This window comes from Erythrolamprus reginae, chromosome 2 (assembly GCF_031021105.1).
Source record: "Erythrolamprus reginae isolate rEryReg1 chromosome 2, rEryReg1.hap1, whole genome shotgun sequence".
Classification (NCBI taxonomy): Eukaryota; Metazoa; Chordata; class Lepidosauria; order Squamata; family Dipsadidae; genus Erythrolamprus; species Erythrolamprus reginae.
Window position 1 is genome coordinate 317,963,276 of NC_091951.1, and position 21,429 is coordinate 317,984,704.

Genomic DNA, 21,429 nt, shown 5'->3' on the forward strand with positions numbered 1-21,429 from the left:
CCGATAAGGTCCCACAGAGTTGGCCTTTTCCGGGTCCCATCGACCAAACAATGTCGTTTGGCGGGCCCCAGGGGAAGAGCCTTCTCTGTGGTGGCCCCGCCCTCTGGAATCAACTCCCTCCAGAGATTAGAACGGCCCCCACCCTCCTTGTCTTTCGCAAATTACTCAAGACCCACCTTTGTCGCCAGGCATGGGGGAGTTAGGATATTCCTTCCCCTAGGCCATTACAAGTTATGTATGGTATGTTTGTGTGTATGTTTGGTTTTTTATAATAAGGGTTTTTAGTTGTTTTATTAAATTGAATTGTTACATGTTTTTTTTTAAATCATTGTTGTTAGCCAGCCCAAGTCTGCGGAGAGGGGCGGCATACAAATCAATTAATAATAATAATAATAATAATAATAATAATAATAATAATAATAATACCGAGTTTGTCAACTGGAAAGCCAATAGCTTAGGTTTGAGACCCGAGTGCCATCTGAATGAGTGAGTTCCCATCCTCAATCCAGTTCCTGCCAACCTAGTACAGTGGTACCTCTACATAATAATAATAATAATAATAATAATAATAATAATAATAATAATAATAATAATTTGTTAGATTTGTATGCCGCTCCTCTCCAAAGACTCAGGGTGGCTCACAACAGTAATAAAAACAGTATAACAATGGAACAAATCTAATAATAAAATTATATAAAAACCCCCAACTGTTAAAAACCATACAACACATACATACCAAACATAAAATATAAGAAAGCCTGGGGGAGATGTCTTAGTTCCCCCATGCTTGGCAATATAGGTGGGTCTTGAGTAACTTGCGAAAGACAAGGAGGGTGGGGGCTGTTCTAATCTCCAGGGGGAGTTGATTCCAGAGGGCTGGGCTGCCACAGAGAAGGCTCTTCCCCTGGGGCCTGCCAAACGACATTGTTTGGTCGACGGTACCCGGAGAAGGCCAACTCTGTGGGACCTTATCGGCCGCTGGGATTCATGCGGTAGAAGGCGGTTCCGGAGGTATTCTGGTCCAATGCCTCTACTTAAGAACTTTTCTAGATAAGAACCGGGTGTTCAATATTTTTTTGCCTCTTCTTAAGAACCATTTTCTACTTAAGAAATTTCCTAGGAAATTTGAGAGCGGCACGAAGACTCGGCCAGTTTCCTGCCATCCCTCCTTTGATCCCGGCCATCTCGGTCTTTTCTGGGCTGCCAAAGGAGCCGTTCAGTGGCACTTAAGGAGGCTTTGGCAGTCCAGAGCAAATAAAGCATTTTCCTTTCTCTGGACGCTTGGAGAGCAAATAAACCACTTCCTCCCAGCGCGAGGTTGCCTCACAGAGTGTCTGGCCACGGAAAGGCAAAAGGGGGTGCTTTGCCCCGGCCAAATCAACTTGGCTTCAACCAAACTAAGGAGTCACCACAGTGAAGGAAAGGTGCCGGCTACAAAGCGAGCAAGCGAGAGAAGAGGGGAGCCCTTCAGCATGGGAAGGAAGAGGAAGCAGATAGCAGCAGCAGCAGCCGCCTTTTGGTCAAAGAAGCGGGAGATTCCCCCCTTGCCTGCCTCGGTTTCTCTCTCTGGCGCAGTGTATGGGAGGCAGCCTCGTGCCGGGTGTATGGGAGGTGTGTGCTCCTCGCTGTCTCAGAGTCCCTCTTTTTTTAAAGCCTTATGGTTTTGGATTTTTAAAATTTTTCTCACTTTACCTTCTTCCTTCAGCAGCGACTGTCCTCCCCCTCTTCTTCTTCTTCCTACTCTCACCCAAATTCCGAGCTTTTATTTCTTTCCTAATGGGTTTGCACACATTATTTGCTTTTACATTGAAAAATAGGTACATTGATTCCTATGAGAAAAATTGCTTCTACTGACAAACTTTTCTACTTAAGGACCTGGTCACAGAACGAATTAAGTTCTCAAGTAGAGATACCACTGTAGTTTGAAAGCATGCAAATGCAAGTAGAAAAATAGGTACTGCTTCATGGGGAAGATGACAGATCTCCATGATGTCATGCTGGCCACATGACCGCAGAAATATATTCGGACAGCACTGACTCAATGGCTTTGAAATGAAGATGAGCCACACCCCTTATAGACAGCAATGACTAGCAGAATAAAATCCGCAAGTGACATGTCTACTGTGGCAACTATTTTGTTACTAAGCAAACTGTCCCCAGCAGAGTATCCACAACTTCACAAAATTCAGATATGTTCACCAGTTCAAAGAATTGGGGACTCTTCTCCATCATCATCTTCATCAGCTCTTCTTCTGTTTACTGTAATAGCTTCAAAGTAGAGCGGTTCTTTGAATCCTTACCTAAACTTTTTAGCTCCAACACCAATATCAACTTTCTGGTACTTTAACAGGTGAAAGGATCAAGTGAGAAGCTATAGGAATAAAATATGTAAAAGCTTAATGAAAATGGCAAACAAGAGAGTATTGAGTGCATTTCACAACATGAAGTGCATATGCTCCAGAGAAGTTGCTTCCTCAGATATATTAATCTTTTAATTTTAGCTGGGGTGAATGGTCCTTATCTTTAGTATCTGTTCATTTAACCAGGACTGTGTTGTTAATGTCAGAGGTCTAGCTCAGTATGTGAAGCATAGGTTGGATTCTTACATTGTACCACGCATGTTGTAAATGCTGCCAGTGTCGCTTCCACCCATGTCTTCTGCTTGCATCTCAGGTGGGAGGTGGCCGTGTGAGGCTGGAGGTGAGCCAGACAGGAGAGAGGGAAGCTGGTCCAAGGCCTCCTTTCCCCCAGAGTCCAGAAATGGCCTTTGTCAAGTTGGGAAATGGGCATTTCTAGCCTCTGGAAGGCTTCCAAGGGAGGTGGGGAAGGCTGTTTTTGCCCTCCGCACACTCCTAGAAAGGCTCTGGAGTTTGGAAAAAGCAAAAAATGGGTCTTTCTCCCCCCTCCATAGGCTGAAAACAGACTGCTTCCTGATTTCCAGTGGGCCCAGAAGGCCTGAAAAACAGCTGGCCAGAGTGTGTATGCGCGCCAGACCTAATCTCGTGTACTCACCGATATGGCGCCACATGCCACTTGTTTCAGAAGTGATGTACTATATTGGTAAATGATAAAACTATATAATTTATAATTGGAAAAATTAATGATAGTTCATTGCAGAATAAGCTACAATGGCTAGGATCATAAATTGTGCTAAGTCGTAAATCATATACAGTGTTCCCTCGATTTTCGCGGGGGTTGCGTTCCAAGACCGCCCGCGAAAGTCGAATTTCCGCGAAGTAGAGATGCGGAAGTAAATACACTATTTTTGGCTTTGAACAGTATCACAAGCCTTCCCTTAACACTTTAAACCCCTAAACTGCAATTTCCCATTCCCTTAGCAACCATTTAGATTATTACTCACAATGTTTATTTATTAAAGTTTATTTAAAAAATATTTATTAAAGGCGGACGAAAGTTTGGCGATGACATATGACATCATCGGGCTGGAAAAACTGGTATAGGAAAAAAACCCGCAAAGTATTTTTTAATTAATATTTTTGAAAAACCGTGGTATAGACGTTTCGCGAAGTTTGAACCCGCGAAAATCGAGGGAACACTGTAATTGGAAAAATTAATGATAGTTCATCGCAGAATAAGCTACAATGGCTAGGATCATAAATTGTGCTTAGTCGTAAATCATATATTGCAAACTACAACTGGGTTTACAGTACCCACAAAGCTGAAGCAAACACATACTTATAACTGAATCCTGTCACATATAGATTCTGATCTTTCAAAAAATAAGAGAAAAAAAATTCTGAATAACCCAAGATGACCTACCACGTTCATGACTGAGTAAAGACTCAAATTGGGAACTCTTTCAGTTTTGGTCCCAAACACTGTTACACCACCTCTGCTAGGATAAAGTAACAATAGCTTCACAATGCTTTACAGCCCTCTCTTAAGTGGTTTATAGAGTTAGCATATCTCTCCCAACAATCTGGGTCCTCAAAATAGTTTTATAGGCTGTCAAATATATTTTCTGTCAACTCCTATGATTCTTAATTCTCAGGATTTAAATTATTTTAATTAGATTAATATTGATTTGAATTACGACAGATTATAATTGTTGTATGTTGTAATGTTAGTCACCTTAAGTGCTAACAATAGACAGGATAGAATGCGAATAATATTAGCAACTATAATAATAAATAGAAGATTACTGTGACTGAGGCTGATGTTTCTTTTATCACAAAATGTTTTTTGACACTGAACTATATTTGATCAGTCCTTGTTATATCTTTGCATACTGTTCTCCTTGTTCCATGGTAGGAAAAATGGCTAATATATATAGAAACTTCAGGAAAACCACATTGTGATTTTTCTAGAAAGCAGCAATAATATCTAGAAAAAGCTGGCATGTAGAAGGCATTGATGTCAACCCTGATAGAAACTTCGATAGGGTTACCAAAACTGGCAGCCATAATCCAAGCCACCATATTATAGCAGAGATGCAGAACTCCTCGGTGCCCTCTAGTGGCCATCTGGATTATTTTGCTCTAGTGTATAATCCTGACCACCCTCCAAGAATCTCCCCTTCCCCTACTTAACTACTAGTTATCATGTTATATACCAATGATGGCGAACCTTTTTGGTTCATGTGCCAAAAGGGGGGTGCAGAGTGCGTGCATGCCCACACCCATAATTCCATGCGACCCCCCATGCATGTGCATGCAACCCCCCTCCACTTCTGCAAGCAATAGCATACCCATTTTTTTGCTCTCCCCAAGCTCCAGAGCCTTTCTAGGAAATTGGGGAGGGTGAAAATGGCTTCCCCACCCCCGCCAGAGGTCCTCAGGAGGCAGTAACGGGCAGCCAAAATTTTTACTGCCAGACTTGGATGTGGCTTATTTTGTGGGTGTGGCTTAATGGTCAGGTGACTGGGTAGGAGTGGCTTGCTGGCCATGTGACCAAGTGGGAGTGGCTTGAACGATCATCATCGTTCAAGTGAACTGTTAAGCTCTCGACTTATAACCTTACCAGTGTTGCTCACTGGGGTGACAATTTGCTTCATGTTTCCCGTGCTCTCCTTCCTATGTCGGCCCCCCGCCTCAGGCTGGGTAGCTAGGTGAATGGGTGCTGCCAGAGCCGCTTCCACCCATGCCTTCTGCTTGCAAATCAGGCAGGAGGTGGCCGTGTGAGGCTGGAGGTGAGCCAGAGAGGAGAGAGGGAAGCTGATCCAAGGCCAGGAAGGAGGAAAGAGGAAAAAAGCAAGGAGCACAGACGCAGCAGCAGCAGCAGGGGAAAAAAGGGAAGCCGACCTAAGATCAGTAATCCAGGAAGTGACAGCCGCTGATCAGCTGGAGCTGCGCATGCATTTTCATTTCTGCTGGAGGAATTGTGTTCCACCCCATCCTGTCTGCTCTCCATCCTTGTCCGGAGGTCAAAAATCTTCAGTTGGCCACTTCTGGTTGAACCGGAAGTTCTATATTTTTGCTCTATCCAGGCTTCAGAGCCTTTCTAGGAGCCTGGGGAGGCAAAATGGCCTCCTTTCCCGCAGAGGTCAGAAATGGCCTGGGTCAAGTTGGGAAATGGGCATTTCTAGCCTCTGGAAGGCTTCCAGGGAGGTGGGGAAGGCTGTTTTTGCCCTCCGCACACTCCTAGAAAGGCTCTGGAGTTTGGAAAAAGCAAAAAACGGGTCTTTCTCCCCCCCTCCATAGGCTGCTTCCTGATTTCCAGTGGGCCCAGAAGGCCTGAAAATCAGCTGGCCAGAGTGTGTATGCGCGCGAGACCTAATCTCGTGAACTCACTGATAGGGCGCCACATGCCACTTGTTTCAGAAGTGATGTACTATGTTGGTAAATGATAAAATTATATCATTTATAATTTGAAAAAATAGAGTTAGAAGATATGATATCCCATGACTCTAGATTTAACTCGGGGTTTTAGAGCATAAAGAAGAAAAACTTAAAATATGAGTAAGTTCACATTATTTCACCTAACATTTATTTGGGTGCAATGGCTGTACTATAATACCACTATATTATTCATGAAATGAAAATATGCACATATCATTCTATGGAGTTCTTCCAAGTATTGTGGTGTCAACAATACATGGAATTTTTGCCAGAAGAGCAGTTAAATCCAAAGTCTGTTGTGCTCATAATAATAGTAAGTGGAAATGAGAGGTGTAACAGGAATGCACCTTTAAAAAAATGGATGGTGAATTTTTGTCCCTTTTAAAAAGAAGGGCCTTTAGAGATGGATCTTTAGTCTAGATAAGTTTGTTATATCAATGTTATTTTCTCTCTCTCCTATTTGGAATTGGGGGTCCGGGAGGAATCTGTTATTGTTAGTTTTCTATCTATTCATTAGAAAACAAGGATGTAAATATAAATAAATGTAAAGCAACCCTCTCCTCACTTATTATTGAGCAGTTAAAACATAAAATGCAGTTTCAAAACAATCTTTATTCATGTTGAAGACCTAGTACAATTTTTAAAGCAACTTAAGAACAGGACACAGCTCCATCAATTTCAGAAAGCCAACAACATTTTTAAGGAGGCGCATTTGTTAGTATTGCCTTTTAAAGACAACGTGCAACATCCATTTAGCCTCTGCCTCCCACCCACCCCCAAAAATGTTTTTTTATGTTTTAAAGACATTTAACAAAATAGAGCTTATTTTTTAAGGGGGAGAAACTAAGAATAAAAATAGCAGCATTTTGGGCAGCTAATGCAGTCTCATAGGGACAATGGCACTGTAGCTCTTCCCTAATTTTGTATGTGACCTGTTTTCATCAGTTTTTACTAAAACTGTTTTGTACAAAAAACTAAAAATATTATATTTTCAGCCATGTCCCATGGGAGGCATTGTGCTTGGAATTGCCCATTTCAAAAGCAATCCTGAATAAAAGTCACAATTGGAATTGCTTTCTCAAATGAATACCATGCATAGCAAAAGCACTGTGTTACATCTAACTGATGTTCTCTCCCCAGTGAAAAACATCATAATGATATTTCCCCCCAAGCATCATAGCTCATTGTTAACTACAAGACAAAGCAACTTTTTCTACATAACAGCCGACACTGAAACATAAGATTTGGCTTTACACATTAAAACAAATTCTAGAAACATGATCTTTTCCAAGCTCCAGATACCTTTCAAATAAGATAAGGTCAAGTCTCCAATGAAACCAGCTTGATTTCTGGAAACAACCATATATAATTTTCTTGACAATATGGACATTTACCAAATTATTATTAGTTTGCCACTGGGATTTTTTCTTTTATTACCCAGTCTAGCCTGCATACATCCACATATCATCGTATCATTTTTAAAAAAATTAGTGAAGCTTTAGTTTGAAGAGATATCAGTTTGCATGTTTCTTTTCAATAAAAGTTATAAAATATGCTGAATTTAATACGAGAATTGCAAACTTTCTCTTTATTCAAGTATCATTTATAAAATTAAAATTTAATTTTCTGAATTGAATTAAAATTTCCAACGATTTTTATTTCATTTAACATGGAAAATAAGATTACAGAAATCTTAAGGAGTAATTGTTAACATGAATAATATTAATAACTAAGCCTTGAAAGACCCTGTCAACATTAATTCCTTCCAGGCTATTTAGAGACTTGGGAAATTTGGAGAAAAGTTTCACTATGCATTTAGATTCACTGAAAACTGCAATCATAACATGGCCCACTTATACACGCTCTCTCTTTCACAAACACATATACAAAAGTACATCAAAACCACAAAACTAAGCCTCAAGTTACAGAATCCATAACTTGTTTTGTCTGAAGTAGCTGTATTCGTTGTATAAACATGGTAGTTCCTATTTCAGAAGCCCTGTTATTTTATTGTTGTAGCTCAGAAGTTTTGAGTTTGTCTCTCTGCATCCTAGAGAGGGACACACACACACAATGATTTTGTGTATGTACCAAATGTTGGATTGGTAACCATATATAAACTGTGCACGCAGCTCTCAAGGCTTGATCACTATATTCAACCTAGCTCCTGAAAGGCTGCTTGTATGATTCTCAGTAGAAGAATACCAACAATGCACAGCACTAAATGGTCAATGAAACACTGCTGATCAGCTGGCTTTTGTTTTAACGTGGGAGGACAGAAGTTAGGCCCCATCTATTCCCTATCAAAGGGACCTAGAGGTAATCAGAACTGATAAAGCCAATTAGATGATGACAAATAAGGTGTAGGACCCGCTGATGCACATCAATCTCTCTGTCTCTCTCACACACAAAGTGCATGTTAGTAAATTACTTGCTATTCAATCACTGGTCATAATTTGCCCTTCAAGAATAATCAAGAGCAAAATGCAGATTTCTTCCTCTTCAAAAAATCTAGTGGGAAGAATAAACAAACTGATTAAAATTGGCATACATTTGGCTTAATCTTTGCTCCATGAGATAAAATGCAATTTCCAGTTAACTTCCTTTGGAATAGATTTTGGGAGTAATTCCACTGATTTTAGTGAGACTAAACACCAGGAGACAACTGCTTTATAGCCCACAAACAAAACTCTACTGGACTCTCCAGTGCTTGTAAAACCCCCATTGGCTTTTAAATGTCTCAAGTCTGTGTATTTCTCAGGAAAGCCAAGTTAATAAGTTCTAAACAAATGTTTCCAATATAAAACATAAGGGTAAATAAAAATAAGAGGACTAAAGTTAATTTTTTCATAGTGTTACCAAACAATAAAAAGGCATCTAGAATAGTCTTCGGTGCCTCTTTAGAAGCACAAATTGTCTATGGGGTTGAAACTATAAATAGATCTTCTATAAGATCTGCTTTCTTTTTACTTATTCATTATATAAAAGATTTTTAGAGTTCCTTAACATTAATCCGTGAAACTATATGATTTTTATTGTGTTGGTCAAGAAATGTAGAATTTGGTTAAATACTGTAACACTGAGGTTTATATTTCTTTTATTAGCTTAATTACATGGATACCTGATATATTTGTTCTTTAGGGTGACTTTTAAAATTTTTCGTCTTCATTTAAAATGTTAAAGTAACAGAAATTGATTCTGGGAAGTATCATAGGGCTTCCTAAATTTATTTTGATTCTGTTACTCAGAAAATTATGAAATATAAAAGCCAAATGTATACCTAATTGTACATGTTTAAATAGTAGCTGAAAAACAATTCTTTCATGGGATGCAAAATGTATCTTGATGGTTGTTCAAAATGACAAATAATATGACAAATAACTGAAAGATTAAATTTGGTACTTTAGTAGTCAATGTTTTTCACCTGCTTATCTGCAACATTCAAAGTAGAATTTCTTTCCAATAAACACAATCAAGATAATAATCTAAAACCTAAATAAAGTATAGTGGATACCATTATGTGAAGATATTTTTAAAACAATATTGTTGTACTCAAATGATATTTTTGCAATAGTCATTTATTTTTATTGAATAAAGCAGCTTTTAAGCTTATCAGGCACTGCCCAACAAAATATTTAGCTGAGAAATTAATCTTGAATTGTAACCTTGAGCTAGCAGCTCAATGTGCTACAAAAAGGGGGGAAACCCTGTTAAAATAGTTTATAGTTTTAATTCTGAAGCCAACTTTTTCCAATATCCTGTACATTTATTTTTTAAAAAAGGGAGGAGGGAACGAGGACAACATGAAAACACAAAAGAATATGAGCTATGAAAACATGTTGAGATGACATAAGAAAAAAAATAGAAACAGCTTATCCTTTAGTTACACATGAAACAAATATAGCCTATAGAAAATGAAGTATTGCATAGCAGTGTAAGGATTCAGCTTTTGGGAGGGAGAAAATCCAAACAAAAAATGAATAGGATGAGTTGGTTCTGACAGTATCCATCTATCATAGTTAGTCATCCCAAACTATGTACATATTATATACTGCTTGTCATAAAAGTCCAGTTCTCTTCAGTCTTAAATATCTTAAAACAAGATTTTAAACGTCTAAACATAAACACTTCCTGGCACTTCTATTACCACGTTCATTTCTCCAACGAACACCCTGTCAGAGTCTTAAAGTGTCCTTTAAAATTGAAAGTGCCATTCTGCTACATATCATTCACCAGAAAATCAGCAATCCACAATGCCGGCAACTGCATCCACTGCACACTGCACATCGCATCCTCCACGTCATGACTGAGAAATTCTGCCGCCATTTACATGGCCCCCCCGCTGCACGTTGGGGTCTTCAAAAGTTCCAACTTATAGAGCTCGTAAAGCTTCAAAGGGATGGTCAACAAGCACCATGATTAAAGGCCACTATGTCCCTGCAGGGAGACAGGTGTAGCATTCCTCTTTCTTTCGCTGCATTTTTACTTTTGCTTAAGTTTTTTCTTTTTAAAAGCACTTTAGATTAGAAGTGTGTGTCCGTAGCTCTCAACCGTGACCTTTCCCGCTGCAGTTGTGAAGAAAGCTTCAGTTCCATCTGAAGGCTCTGTGACACCTCAGCTCCAACTCAAAAGCCTTCTTTACTCAGAAGCCTCAAGACTGCCGAATTAACTTTGTGGGTATTTAATAAAAAGAGATAACCCCAAAAGGATTAACATCTTCATCGCCTTTGCTGTGCATATACTGGATAGGCTAATGTGACATTGAGAGAGTCATTGTGCTGCACTAATGAAGTATGCTGATAATGTAGCACCAGTTCTTTAAGCGTGTTGTACAAGTTATATGGCTCTGCAAATCCATACCCAGTAGGTGTTTTGTTGATGACACAATGCTTGACTTCACTGTCCACACTAAAAAAAGGGAGAAAAAGATTTTTAAAAAATGTTGCAAAGAGACATTTTCTTATATAACTTGTTCTTGATATAATATTACAGCAATACTCTTTGACCCATTACTGTAACTTTATCATAATTTTCATTTAATCAGTAATGCTGTATTGCTCTGTCCTTCCATCAGAGGTGATAAAGTTGCCATTCTATACAACTCTCAGTATCATTCCAAATATTTCTTAAAGATATCAGAATCCAGTGTTGTTCAAATTTACCAGTGATCTACAGCAAATTGGTCCCCACGGCTGATGGAAGATTGTCTTTATCAGCAGTAGGAAGACAAGCAGTTCCTCACCGACAACCCTGCTCAATTCTCTAAAGAATTCCTCAATTCTCCAAAGAGTTTTGGCAAAGAGGGTGAATGAAACTGCTGAAAACCATCACATTCTGATGGAAGTCTCCACTGAATATATGTCAGTGGGGAGGAAAGGAACTGCACACCGTTCTTGTGGCTTATAAAATCGATGGTCATTAAGGAAGCCAAAGCCAAACCACTTTAAACATGAAGAAAGCATATACATTAATATTATCTAGAAATAAATTTAGGTACAAAGTGTGGAGCACTAGGCAGGGTTTGGTGGGCGTTTGGAATTTAGATGTATGGCATCATAGAAACATAGAAACATAGAAGTCTGACGGCAGAAAAAGACCTCATGGTCCATCTAGTCTGCCCTTATACTATTTTCTGTATTTTATCTTAGGATGGATATATGTTTATCCCAGGCATGTTTAAATTCAGTTACTGTGGATTTATCTACCACGTCTGCTGGAAGTTTGTTCCAAGGATCTACTACTCTTTCAGAAAAATAATATTTTCTCAGGTTGCTTTTGATCTTTCCCCCAACTAACTTCAGATTGTGTCCCCTTGTTCTTGTGTTCACTTTCCTATTAAAAACACTTCCCTCCTGAACCTTATTTAACCCTTTAACATATTTAAATGTTTCGATCATGTCCCCCCTTTTCCTTCTGTCCTCCAGACTATACAGATTGAGTTCATTAAGTCTTTCCTGATACGTTTTATGCTTAAGACCTTCCACCATTCTTGTAGCCCGTCTTTGGACCCGTTCAATTTTGTCAATATCTTTTTGTAGGTGAGGTCTCCAGAACTGAACACAGTATTCCAAATGTAGTCTCACCAGCATTCTATATAGCGGGATCATAATCTCCCTCTTCCTGCTTGTTATACCTCTAGCTATGCAGCCAAGCATCCTACTTGCTTTCCCTACCGCCTGACTGCACTGTTCACCCATTTTGAGACTGTCAGAAATCACTACCCCTAAATCCTTTTCCTTTGAAGTATTTGCTAACACAGAACTGCCAATACAATACTCAGATTGAGGATTCCTTTTCCCCAAGTGCATTATTTTACATTTGGAAACATTAAACTGCAGTTTTCATTTCTTTGACCATTTATCTAGTAAAGCTAAATCATTTACCATATTACAGACGCCTCCAGGAATATCAACCCTATTGCACACTTTAGAGTCATTGGCAAATAGGCAAACCTTCCCTACCAAACCTTCCCCTATGTCACTCACAAACATATTAAAAAGAATAGGACCCAGAACAGACCCTTGTGGCACACCGCTTGTAACCTGACTCTGCTCAGAATACTCGCCATTAACAATAACTCTCTGATGTCTACGCTTCAGCCAGCTGCAAATCCATTGAACTATCCAGGGATTAAGTCCAATCTTCACTAATTTATCTATCAGCTCTTTATGTGGAACAGTATCAAAGGCTTTGCTGAAGTCCAGGTAGGCAATATCCACGGCACCACCTTCATCCAATACCTTTGTGACATAGTCAAAGAAATCAATGAGATTAGTCTGACATGATTTGCCTTCAGTAAAGCCATGCTGATTTGGGTCCAATAAGTTATTGTTTTTTAGGTGCTGATTTATCCTCTTTTTGAGTAGAGTCTCCATCATTTTAACTACCACTGATGTCAAGCTAACTGGCCTGTAGTTACCAGCTTCTTCTCTACTGCCCTTCTTGTGAATTGGCACAACACTGGCCATTCTCCAATCCTCAGGAACTTCTCCTGTTAACAAGGATTGGTTAAACAAATCAGTCAGGGGGGTAGTAATGACAGATCTGAGTTCTTTAAGAACTCTGGGGTGGATGCCATCTGGACCCATTGCCTTATTTATCTTTAATTGTTCAAGTTCTTCTAAGACATCGGCTTCTAAGATCACTGGAGCTGAATCCATACAGCTGGAAGCAATGCTATATCCCTCTATATTATGCAAACAAAGGCTTTGCATAATGGGAAAAATATTATTTTACTGAAAGAGTAGTAGATCCTTGGAACAAACTTCCAGCAGATGAGGTTGGTAAATCCACAGTAACTGAATTTAAACATGCCTGGGATAAACATATATCCATTGTAAGATAAAATACAGGAAATAGTATAAGGGCAGACTAGATGGACCATGAGGTCTTTTTCTGCTGTCAGTCTTCTATGTTTCTATGTTTCTAATAGAAAGAGGAACATTACAAAATAGAGATACAGTTGGATCTCTTCCGTGATATTATGAACAAAGTTCACTAGAGCAGGCTGTTGGAAAAAATACACACACTCCTCATTCAACAACTGTTCAAAGTTATGAGGATCCTGAACAAGAGGGATTTATAAGCAGTCTATGAAGTTGTGGCTATCTCAACATTCCACGATCATATCATTGCAATTTTTTGTCTATTGGTAACCAGCTTGCAATTATGTTTCTGGTATCCCATGGTCATGTGATCACCATTTGCAACCTTCCATGCTGGTTTCTCACAAGCGATGTCACTGGTGAAGCCAGCAGGAAGTTCCAAGTTGTTCCCACTGCTTTTTTGCCTGCCTGTCCACATGCCAAACCCATCTTTCCATGCTCTGTAACTCCTGCACACCTGGCTGCATTCCTGATTCTGTAGGTCTGTCTACAGCAGTGATTTTCAACCTTTTTTGAGCCCCGGCACATTTTTTACATTTACAAAATCCTGGGGCACACCAGCAACCAAAATGACACAAAATGACACTCTAACACAGTACATATTATACAATATAGATAACATTGTGATGTATTATGATGCGTTGTATATCACCCTCTGCGGGGGCCTCTTATAAAAAGAAAAAGGTCAAATATTTATATACACCATCAGGATAGAGGCTGAGGCTTCATCTAATGGTGGCAACATTTACCTCAAGTCCTGACCAGGATTAGAAATCGTGACCATGGGAAGGAGTAGCAGCTTCAACTACTCGCCACGGCCACACAATGACAAGGACGCGGCAGCCCGAGCGGGGACCTTCCTGGGTGGGGATGAGAGGCGACCTGCTATTGGTTCATCGCTAGTGGTCGGGATAAATCCTAGATGGTGATTGGTCAGTGAGCATTCCCTGTGCCTCCACTTTTCCTGTCGCTGATAGCTGGAGGGATTGTGAGGGGGAATGTTTATGTTGGGATGGAGGCGGCTGGCGGCGGGCTGGATAAATGGCCTCCGTGGGCCGTATCCGGCAGGCAGGCCGTAGTTTGGGGACCCATGTTTAATTTCCCCACGGCACACCTGACCATGTCTCACGGCACACTGGTTGAAAAACACTGGTCTACAGAACCTACTTGCCCAACTGTAGCTCTCACTCACTGGCCTGCTTGCTGGGGACTTTCACCTCCACCCATATTGCAGTCATGTGGAGTTCTTGCTTAACAACCTGTGCAGTCCTAAACCAAGTCTGTGGGAATTGCCATCACTAAGCAAAGTGACTGTAAAGTTCAATATCATGTGACTTTATCGTTTAGTGGCAGAAATTCCAATCACCAACATAATTGGCAACATAATTGGCAACATAATTGCCAACATAATTCAAGGACTAGTTGTAATCTGGCAATTAATACTCTTTGCAAAGAATATTTATATTTATGGCCTATTCATATTAAGAAGTCAGGTGGTCAATTTAATGGGTATCATAATCCCCTACTTTCACAACAACTATTTGCTGAAAGGCTGTTGCCTGTGTTTTGAAGACTTCATTACCAACTATTTCATGCCAGAAAACCAGTGTTACAATAATCCTTTGAAGGGAAATCCAATCAGATGCATGGATCCAAACTTTAGTTAAACATCACAGGGAGGGAACGAGGGAGTTCAGTTCATTGCTGAAGAAACAGGGTCAATATTTGAATACATACACAACGGAACAGGCATAGCAACCCTGCTTGCTGCTTTCCCGAACGAGGAATGTTCCATCTCGTTTCCCACGTAATAAATTTTCAGCTTGGCTTCTGTTGATGTTTCCAACATTCCATGTGCGTTCATCATGATGTGGCAAATCCTCATCATCTTCTACTATAGAGTATTGGCTGTTCAAAGGCAACATGAGACAGTTAAAAACCAGAAATAATGAAAGACCAAGCTTAATGTAAGATTTGTAACAAAGTCAAAATCAAACCCAAGGCAGTTTTGTCAACCATTAAGGCCCTGTTGCTACGTTATCAGAGAAGTCAATATTATAGAGCTTAACATTCCTCCCTCTCCGTCCATTCATAAATTTTAGACTTATAAAAATGAATCTAGCTGAATATTGCCTTTTTACTTTCCTGACATAGTATATTACCGTGATAGCAAACCTATGGCACGTATGCCACAGGTGGCACATGGAGCAATATATGCCAGCACGCGAGCTGTTTATTTTATTTATTTATTTATTAGATTTGTATGCCCCCCTTCTCCGTAGATTCGGGGCGGCTAACAACAGTAAAAAGACAATATGAACAAATCTAATATTAAAAGTAATGTAAAAAAACCCAATTTAAGAAACCAATCATACATACATACCATGCATAAATTTTATAAGCCTAGGGGGAAGGGAATATCTCAATTCCCCCATGCCTGACGACAGAGGTGGGTTTTAAGGAGCTTACGAAAGACAAGGAGGGTGGGGGCAACTCTGATATCTGGGGCGAGTTGGTTCCAGAGGGTCGGGGCCGCCACAGAGAAGGCTCTTCCCCTGGGTCCCGCCAAATGACATTGTTTAGTCGACGGGACCTGGAGAAAACCAACTCTGTTGCCCTAGCTCAGTTCCATCGTGCATGTGCGGGCCAGCCAGCATATTTTTGGATCGCATAAACGCTCTGGGAAGGCGTTTTCAGCCTCTGGGGGTTGGGGAGGGTATTTTCACCCTCTCCATGCTCCAGGGAAGCCTTTGGAGTCTAGGGAGGGCAACAAACGGGCCTACCAGGCCCACCGGAAGTTGGGAAGCGGGTGAGGGTGCATGCATGTACGTGGAGTGGGGCAGTGTGGGTGTGGGGTTATGCACACCTGCACAGGGGTGGGTGGGCATTGAATTATGGGCATGGGCATGCATGTGCACTCAATAGCACACGCATATGCATTTTCGGCACCTGAAGATAAAAATGGTTCACCATCACTGGTATATTGTAGATTTTGGACAATTCACTACAATTCAATGAAAACTTATTAAGTGGTTCTTATTCACTTGACCCAAATAATGAAGGTTAAAACTCTTACAGATTTTGGAAAATAATAGACCACTTAAAATAAGCTGGGCAGTGCAACAAAGATACTTCTTTATTGCAAAAAAAAAATAATTTCAAAAAGATACTTCAAATCATGTGGAGAACGACCTTTATGCATTTAATACTTCCATGCCCTTTGCCTGGAATACCTGCAGCTGCAAAGGCAACTACACAATCCCAGGAAAAGATGCAGCTGCTTTAAAGAGTTATAGATAACTACTACATTTATGTTATTTCTGAACTGTACATCATTGAATTGAGCTTTGTATGCAAGAAATTCCTCCTGGAAATTATTCTTTACTGAACATAATAGAAGGGCAACAGAATTTTCTGTGTAGAAAAGTTATCAATGGGTAACCAGAATTGTCGTTTGCACCTGCATTTTAAGAACTGGTTATAAAGAAAATCTGAATCATGTTTGTTTTAAAATCGTGCTTATTTTATCTTTATAAAGATCTCCAGCTTTAGAAAGCAATGCATTGAAAGGATGAATTTTATGTATTATTTCTGAATCTCTTTCGATCAATAGTAGGATCTGAATCTCTTTCGATCAATAGTAGGATTCAATTCTTAGGCAAAAAAAAAAAGGATTTATAAATTAAGCTCTTGAATTGATAAAAATACTGCATTATCAACATGGATGTTATAAAATGTTATAAAATTTTTATAAATATTTACACTGAATAATTAAAAACATAATAATCAGTATATAACACCCCCTCCCTTAGAAATAGTTTGGATACTCACTCTTCTGAATTTTCATTGCCAAGCCATTCATTCAGTTTCTTTTGTCGAACTCCTTTCTGTGTCAACCACCTAGAAAGCAGTTTTGAAAACACAGTTAATCAAGATAACATTCACAGAAATTCAACTGAAAGAAGTGCACTTAAAAGGCTGGAATTCACAAATACTTACATCAAGTACTGATCTCTAGTTTTCCGGAGCTGTATAAGATCTGGCTTAATGCTGTTCATGCGTTTGTCTATTTCTCTGTATTCTGCAGCCTGCTTCTTTAGATCTTCTTCTAGTCTATGTCGACTGTCCACAATTTCACTTATTCGAGATTTCAGCTTTTCATAGTTGTGCATAATTCTGGAGAAAATAATTTAGCATATTTATATGTCATTCTTGTTTTCTAGAGAATCTGGAGACATTCATATATTGAAATATATACTTTTGACTCACTGTAACCAACCTTTGTATTTCTTTTTCATTTCCTTCCCGTTTGAACTTTTCAATATATTCCTTGCTGTATCTTTCTTGTGTTTGGCACTGTTCTTCAAATATTTTTATGGTTTCATTAAATGCTTCAATAGCAGTTCTTTTCATTTGAATTTCCTGGATAGAATTAAAAACTGTTTAATAACATACTTTAAAACTGACAAATTGATTAATACTGAAGCATTTTTATGATATGATTTAAAAAAAGAAAGTATCACTAAAGGATAGGACTGAAAAACATGTCTTGTGTAGCATGTATTAGTTCACTATTATCTTCTACAAGAAGAGGGAGCTTTCCAAGATTTTAGTCTAGTCTTGTCCAGGCCTAATTGGAAATACTATAGATTGGGCCCAGAAAGGATGGATGCATAGAAAGGATGTGCTATTCTCACAAAACATTTCATTTCAATTCAATTCAATTCAATTCAATTCAATTCAATTCAATTCATTCATTCATTCATTCATTCATTCATTCATTCATTCATTCATTCATTCATTCATTCATTTGATTTATATGCCACTCCTCTCCGAAGACTCAGGGCGGCTTACAACATTTTCTTTTATAGTTCCTCTTTGTGTCTGATGTATGGATGCCTCATTAATCACCCTTCTTTTTAAATCACTGGTATTCAAAAACTATCTCTCTCTATATAACATATATATAGTATGTAAGCATTCAAGGAATATCTTAGAGAAAATTTTGTCAAAATATTTGAAATAATTATTTAGATCTCTGCACTTCTCTAATTTAAATAGGTCTACATATTTGTATTCATACAGAGATAAATTACAATATACTTTTAATATATTGTTATATTGTAAAGATACTGTACAAACACTTCATCTAAAAAATTCTAAGCCATTAGATTTTCTGTGGTTATATTGTACTTGATTTTAAAGAAAACATTTATTACTGATTTACTGCTGAAGTTGCTGTTGGAGACCACAGTAATACATCAGTAATGTTTGGATAGTTTAGAACTATTAATCAATCCCAATCTTGCTTCAAACCATGTTGTTTTTAAAACTGAAATTGAAAGGTCAAGATTTAGCCTCGAACTCCATCAAACTGAATTTCACTGGATTAATGGGTCTATTGGATGAACCATTTTATATTTTAAATTGTAATTGACATTCAACACTGCTAACCTGAGAAGTTCTTGTATAATCTTCATAGAGTCTGTCATATTCTCTATTTTTTTCTTGGAACTGAATATTGTATTCATGTAACTTCTTTCCAACAGCTTCAATACTATCTTCTTTAACCACTTGATCCTAGGAGGATAAATATATGGAAATACATTCAATGAATGCAGCCCCTTTCTTATAGTATTAACAATTTTCATAAAACAGCAATCAATCAAATAATAATTCATAATTTGCAAAAGAATGATCATGCTAAATCTTGTAGAATAGTATCTTCACAGAACATAAACCATTACTTATAATGCTGCCACTACAGGCAGGGCTCCAGAACATCTCTTCCTAAGGGATAAATGTATGAGTTTATTAGACTCATAAATTATTGCACATGAACATAGTTTTTGTTCATATATTTGTGTTTGTTTGCTACTAAAAATTAATAGTGGTCACTGTGGAATTGGGCATGTTATAAAAATTAGCTTATAATTAACAACATAAAAAGATAATTTTTCATTCATCACCCTTCACACCTGGAATACATATTCCAGGTGTAAAGCTATATCAGCTATCAATTTTCAAAAACAAAAGCAACAACAAAAATATTCTTTGGTTAACATTAGTAATTATTTCATGTCATGAGATTTTTCTTCTAGGCAAGAACCTAGAATTTGCTTCCAATAAAATGAACACATTAACTTTAAATATAAGAATTGTTTGCAGAATTTCAATGTAGTTTCCACAGTGTGACTATTGTTCACGCATTTTTCGGTATAATTTCCACATCATTAACTATAAAGGTTTTGAGTTGCCATATCTACAAAAGGTTTTATATAATTCATTACTATTCATGCAGCAAAGAGAAAGGGAATAAGATGTGTATGTTACCTGTTGATATTTGGATACTGGATAAAGTAATTTTACATCCAGTTTTGGATTATACTGGGCTAAAGATTCATTTCGATAGTGGTTTATTAGTTCAACCACAGAATTGAATGTTAATGGATCTGAAAAACCATATTTCCCATCTCGGTGAAAGATTTTGATTAATTTATTATTTCCTCCTTTCCTGTAAGTTTAGAAAAAAAAAAGACTCAGCTACATTCATGATTATTTTTTTCTTCTTCTGCAGTGTGATGTAAAGGTAATGCTTGATTCAGCTTTTTTTTTTTTTTACCTTAGTGTGAGAGTATAATCCCCATGCATTTTGGTGGAGGCATCTCGTACCAGGAATGTACCATCAGCAGTATCACGAAGTTTCTCATTGACTTCTTCCCTAGTAGGGAACCAAAAGCAACCTCAGATTTAATTTTCTCAAGAAAAAGCATCCTCCTTTTGCATAACCTTCCTACTTTTTTCTGATTGCAGGGTAAGCATTGGAATTTTAAAATTATTATAATAGAATTATTCTTTTTCATCAAAAAATTATATTATGCAAGAATTTGATGGTAACTTATGCACACACACAAAAGAAAAGAGGAAAAGGATAGATATGTTTTGTATTTCTAGTCTTGTGTCTTAACGTAATGACTTTTAGATGGAAAAATCCAGCTAGCTGTACCTATTCTGGATATGCTTTCAATAGCAGCAAAATAGCATAGAAATGTTTAATGAATCCCTTGTAATCTTTTATTCTTAGTAATGTATGTGTCCAGATATGAGAAACTGTAGTACAAATGCCTTAAAGCTATCAAACTATAGTGCAGGTTAAACCCATGTACGTATAATCACCAAGTAAAAATATACATTTTTTTTGTCTCACCTTGAAATATCTCCCCAGTACCATTCAGCATCTTGCAAAGACATGTTATTATTCATACCGTTATTTGTTACAGTGTTAGGCTTTGGAGGCTTTGGAGGCAATGCTGCAATGAAATTTAAAAAGAAAATAGCTTAGCTACAGTAGATAGCCAGCCTGCAAGCAATATAATTTTAAATGCTTTAATGAAACTATATTTAATTTATGTCTATTAAATTATTGTAAGTTGAATTTTCATTTTTTTTTTGTCATCTGCTATAGTTTTCAACTTGTCATTAACCAATGCAAATAGCATGCAAAATTAATTTCTTAACAAAAAAACGAAACAAAACTAATTTATCAGAGTTGGAGGTGATTTTTTTTCCCCTGGGTATAAAACTGCAGCTTCTGTTGTCTGACAGTCGTATGCTTCCAACTCAAGAGCCCATCCCCCCCTCCCATATAGAACAGAGCACAATTTAGACTTCCAAATGCATTGACTGAAGTTAGCCCCCTCTTCATGCCACATCTTTTGTTATTAATTTCTTTGTGCATCACCTATATAATGCAATTATGTTTTAAGCCCTCCTCCCCCAATTTAATTACCCAGGAAGAACTGCTTTGCTATCCACTCCAGCCTTGCTGTGGTTTAAGAACAAATCAGCAAATCACCAGTACAACTAGATGTTTTAGCACAGCACCTGGGTTTCCTATGCGTCTTTTCATAATGTGCTGTCCCCCAAACACTTTAGGGAGCCAGTTTGTGACCAGCTATCCCTTGCCTTAATCTGAGCAATCTATAGGATAAAAAAACTCTTTCAAATGGCAAGACTGATTCAAGCCACATACTTCTCTGTTGCTCAATGTCAAGGCTGCATATATACACCCGTGGGTGGCAAAATAAAATAAAATACTGCAGCATTCCCAGGCTTATCGGCTAAAGGGGATCATGTTTTAAAAATACATAAACATCAAGTTCACTCATTGAAGTTCACTCATGCCTTTGCCCACTAGACACATTTATGAAACATATACATCAGAAATGACAATTGCCTTTTCGGAG

At 38.2% G+C, this 21,429-nt stretch overlaps 1 protein-coding gene across 4 annotated transcripts in view; it reads right to left on the minus strand.

Annotated features, from left to right (window-relative positions):
• Positions 1-6,390: 6,390 nt before the first annotated feature.
• The window catches only part of PIK3R1 (phosphoinositide-3-kinase regulatory subunit 1), a 74,577-nt gene continuing 59,538 nt past the window's right edge, over positions 6,391-21,429 (minus strand). For all 4 annotated transcript variants that reach the window (XM_070743255.1, XM_070743257.1, XM_070743256.1 and 1 more), the window contains 9 exons: positions 20,391-20,493; positions 19,806-19,904; positions 19,517-19,697; positions 18,638-18,763; positions 17,463-17,605; positions 17,183-17,359; positions 17,015-17,083; positions 14,921-15,091; positions 6,391-10,706 (listed from right to left, as the gene is read on the minus strand). In XM_070743255.1, coding sequence (XP_070599356.1) covers positions 10,517-10,706; positions 14,921-15,091; positions 17,015-17,083; positions 17,183-17,359; positions 17,463-17,605; positions 18,638-18,763; positions 19,517-19,697; positions 19,806-19,904; positions 20,391-20,493 — 1,259 coding nt within the window. In that variant the 3' untranslated portion in view covers positions 6,391-10,516. The remainder of the gene's footprint in view (positions 10,707-14,920; positions 15,092-17,014; positions 17,084-17,182; positions 17,360-17,462; positions 17,606-18,637; positions 18,764-19,516; positions 19,698-19,805; positions 19,905-20,390; positions 20,494-21,429) is intronic.